Consider the following 4,128-nt stretch of genomic DNA (forward strand, 5'->3'; position numbering starts at 1 on the left):
CTTTAAAGCGCGTAGCTCTCTTACTCGAAGGCTCACAACCAAAACCAATTTGGGCTTTTGAGCATCTTTACGTTGGGACAGCACGCGTCCAAACAGAAGAGGGCCCTCGCTGTATGCCTCTCATCACTTCACATCACCGTGACAAAATGCTAAACTTACGACCCAACATCTACACAATCAAGTGGCTTATGAGCATTGACGACAATGGATTCTGGAAATGTAGAGAGAAGATGAGCAAAAGACTGTATTAAAAATAAATTATTTCCACTCTTGTGTCATTACGGTTTTGCGTTGACAACCTCAACATTTAATCTATAACCTGGTCCAGTCAAGCTTCTTAGTCATCGGTAAAAACTCTTGGAACGACTCGTCCTGGCTGCATTCCTCTTACTCGCCTGATCTAACGTCGTTAAACCTCGCTTCCACTACGCGAAATGTTGATACCACCACCATTAATATCATCGCCGTCTTCGATGCATTCAAGACTGAGATTTCACAGCTGTCGCTATATTTGTTGCACTGGCAACTTCGCCCGCTACACCTGCATTGTCATCTTGATCACCCCCCAAAAAAAACTGAGAAAATAAAAATCTAGAGTAGTTCTGGTTTAAGATGACTTGCATCCTTGAGAACAGAACAATATATGTGAAGCAGAATTTGCACCCACATAAGGTAGTTACACAAAACACTTTTACGCCACTTCCACAGTCCTCCCAGCCTATGCGAAGCATCCTAGTCTAATAATAATATTTTATGTGCATAAAAGGAGAAAATAAAATATTTAAATATTTTATTGTTAAATCGGAAAATTTGAGATAATAGTTTTTGACTATCCCTGGCACTATTGTACACCAACACAGGCAGATTTTGTCAGGCTCTCGTGAAGTTCCGATGGGATGATTTAAACAACTAGAGCGGTTTAAACATATTTCTAGAAGTGGATAGTGTTTAATAGTTTTATTTAATATCAAACATGATTTATATTTTGCCTGCAAAATTTAAAATCTTTATTTTGCGTTTATTCAATAACATTGCCACTGACATGTAGTTTTGCCTTGTCGATTGTTCACACGGAGATGTTGATCGTACAATCGAGTCTCCGAAGCAGCCAAAAACACAGAGCAGCAAAATCCGTCGACTTCGCTACTTAAACATTATCAAACCGTTAAAACAGAAGTAAATACAAATTGCAAGAAACTCAAAGTGCCTTGAGGTACGTCCACTGGCGGAGATCCAACAAAGTCGATTGTTGTCTTGCTGTTCATGTCAATCCTAATACCTGTCTGCTTCTTATTAAAGACGGCTTCATACTTGGACGCCTCTTTTAAAAGAAAGCCCCCCCCCCCCCGCTCTTCAATGTCGTACTGGATAGAGTGCCTTAAATATTGCTGCAACAAGCTAAAACGATATTAATTAAGTTTAACCAGCAATAATAAATTCGAAATCATTTTTACCCCACTACCTCCATGTCGGATCTTCGTTTGCGCCCTTGGTGCGTTATTCGCCTAATAGGAAGTCGATTACGCTTGAGAAATCGCCGCAAATACTCGATGTTTGCACGCCGCGATCGACTTGCAAAGAGATCCCCCTTGAACCGAGCGTGCATCAGCAGCTGGCATTCCATGGGAACACACAGCGAGCGGTTCTTTCTCATGTCTGTTATCCAGGTTAATAACCTGTAGGTACATCAATAATTATTTTGAAGATTTAGTTAGCCACAGATTAGTTTTTAACAAATATCTTTTCTCGAGGTCCGGGTGTTTTACGGAGAGCTTTTGTCGATTGCCTGTAGCGACGTAATACTTGTAGGGAGAAGCACTGACAATGTCATCCTTCTGTCGATTCCACCAGTAGATGGTGGTACGGTGCACGTTTGCATCAGCTGCTACTGCGACAACGGAGGCCTCCTCAAGGGCGCGAAGTCCACCCAGCTTACTTCTATTTTTGTTTTTTATCTTCGTGTCATTGCCAGAATAAAAGTGGGAGGATGAAAGGCATTTTGGCGCGCAACTGAAATTGTTGGTGCGCCGTGCAAGAGACTTCTAACAGGAGTAAAAACTGGACGCCCATTTATGCATTTTATATTGTACATGAACTTTTTTTTTTTTACCAGTGTAGCATTGGATCCGTGTTATACGGTACGTTAAAGATAAAGATAAATTACGTCAGCACGATTATAATCTTAAGCAAATCAAACACAACAAACTCTACTGACCTGGAGGGCCCATGGTTTGAACGAGAAGCTCATCGTTGCGATCCCATGCCGCAGTAGTCAGATTTGCACTACCGGTGGAGACGAACAAATTGTCCGTGTATATAAGAACAAATAGCTTCTAATGCATCATGCAGTTGCGATGCAGGACGGGAATGCCAGCGTCAATCCTTAGCTTCAGGCATCTGATGGCAGTCTACCCACTTAAAGTCGACGATGACTCGTACGGGCTTGTGCAGTCGATGCAGACGGACTAGGACAGGACAGAACGCAATGTCGCTCAATGCGTAGAAGGAAAGGTCTGCCCCCTATACACCATCGTCCTGAAGTCTCCCGCGTAATGCATCTCTCGCGTTGCTGTCAGCATCAGCAAAGCGTACTGCTGTAGATTTAGCCATTTCGTAAGTTTAGTCATCAAACGAAACGATGCCGGGATGAGTCTGGGCTTGCCGCTTAGATCTCCACTGACATTATCGGGGTTACACTTGTACTTTTTGTAGTACAAGTGGTTGCAGTGTCGGGATTTCCGCGACATCGCCGGTAATTTTACACCGTCCCCGCATATGATGCAAATGGCCGTCATTCTCGTCGAGTGCTTTTATTGAACAGATAGCTTTGCTTCTTTGCCTTTTGGCGACAGGGTTTTGACGATGGAGTGTCATAATATATACCGGTATCGTCATTATTGTAGGTAGCACTCGCTGGATATGAACCAAAACTCTCGTTTAACTTGACAACGAACGCTAGTTGGATGGCAGCGAATTTTTTCTAATATACATAAAGAGCACATAGTCGGTTTTAGTGGCGTAAAATACAGTTGTAGAGCAATTGTGACAGTTGAATAACATCTTTATATCCGCTGTTTGCTGCACAATCCCGTGGCGGTAAACGAACCGCGGAAGCAGCCGAAACAGAGACTCGTATGCAGTGCTCGCATCTTTCTCGTCTTTGACGTACAGTAGCAGCCACACGAAGTAGCAATCGCGCACAATAGCAGTCATAGCGCGTGCCGTAAGCGGGAGACAGTCACACCTGGTGTCCTCCACGTAAGTGATCAGCTCCATCCCAAACAGCACGCTCTCGGGCCGGCCCGGCGCTCTCGAGAGCGTCTTCTCGCTCCCTTCGAAGGCGAAGATCTCCTCTTTCTTCTTTCGCCAGTCGCATATAGTCCACCGCGGGATACCTTGCGGGCGAGCAGCCTCGCGCTCACTCATGTCATCTGTGGCTTGCAGTACCTCTCGCTTCATCCTAAAGCTGTAGCGCTTGCGGAGCTTCTTCCCGCTAATCGCGGCAACCAGAGTGTCCACGGCTGCTAGCTCTGCGTGCAAAAGCACTTCGTCCTCCTCGTTCGGTGTTGTGGCTGCCTCCATTTTACCGACTGAGAGGTTGGGAATTAACGAGTTGGTGTTCTTGTGATTGGTTAATATTGAGTAGTATTGTGCTTTGATTGGTTGGTTCTTCACGATCTGCACTGTCTTTTCTGTTCGTTTCGGGATTCGACTGATAGTTAGCTGATAGCAGTTGCATTATGTCCGTCGCTGTAATGCAATACTGTATTTCAGAACGGAGCGCAATTCATATTGTGCTCCTTTGCTAAATAGAATATCGTTAGTAGTCGAGGCGGATATTTAGGGCGGTTAGTCGTAGCCAAATGTACTTGAAAAACACCGACTAAGCAAATGAGCAATGGCCAACACTAGTATGAGTATGTCCTTATTAATAGAATTTCGAGCTTCAGCAAACTTGTTACAAAATTAGGTGGGGCTGCCAACACAAGAAAATACAACAGAAGCTAGAGTATTGCGGAGATGTCGAGCGCAGTATTATACGGAGTTTGTTGTCAAGACGGAGAGGGAAAGTGAGCTGGCATCTTGAACACGCGCAGCGCACCAAAATTGGATGGTGTGTGGCTTTCC

At 44.4% G+C, this 4,128-nt stretch overlaps 2 protein-coding genes across 2 annotated transcripts; both read right to left on the bottom strand.

The window, feature by feature from the left end:
- Positions 1-1,450: 1,450 nt before the first annotated feature.
- PPTG_24785 (hypothetical protein) lies at positions 1,451-2,228 on the bottom strand (the record flags this gene model as incomplete). Its single annotated transcript, XM_008918522.1, has 2 exons — positions 1,451-1,656; positions 2,216-2,228. The coding sequence occupies 2 exons, from the start codon at positions 2,226-2,228 to the stop codon at positions 1,451-1,453; spliced, it is 219 nt and encodes a 72-aa protein (XP_008916770.1).
- A 727-nt stretch (positions 2,229-2,955) lies between these two features.
- On the bottom strand, positions 2,956-3,582 carry PPTG_19913 (hypothetical protein; the record flags this gene model as incomplete). The annotated part of the gene is made up of 1 exon (XM_008918523.1): positions 2,956-3,582. One exon carries the CDS (start codon positions 3,580-3,582, stop codon positions 2,956-2,958), a length of 627 nt encoding a protein of 208 aa, XP_008916771.1.
- Positions 3,583-4,128: the final 546 nt, after the last annotated feature.

The sequence above is a fragment of the Phytophthora parasitica genome (assembly GCF_000247585.1).
Source record: "Phytophthora parasitica INRA-310 unplaced genomic scaffold supercont2.223, whole genome shotgun sequence".
In the NCBI taxonomy this organism is placed as follows: Eukaryota; Oomycota; class Peronosporomycetes; order Peronosporales; family Peronosporaceae; genus Phytophthora; species Phytophthora nicotianae.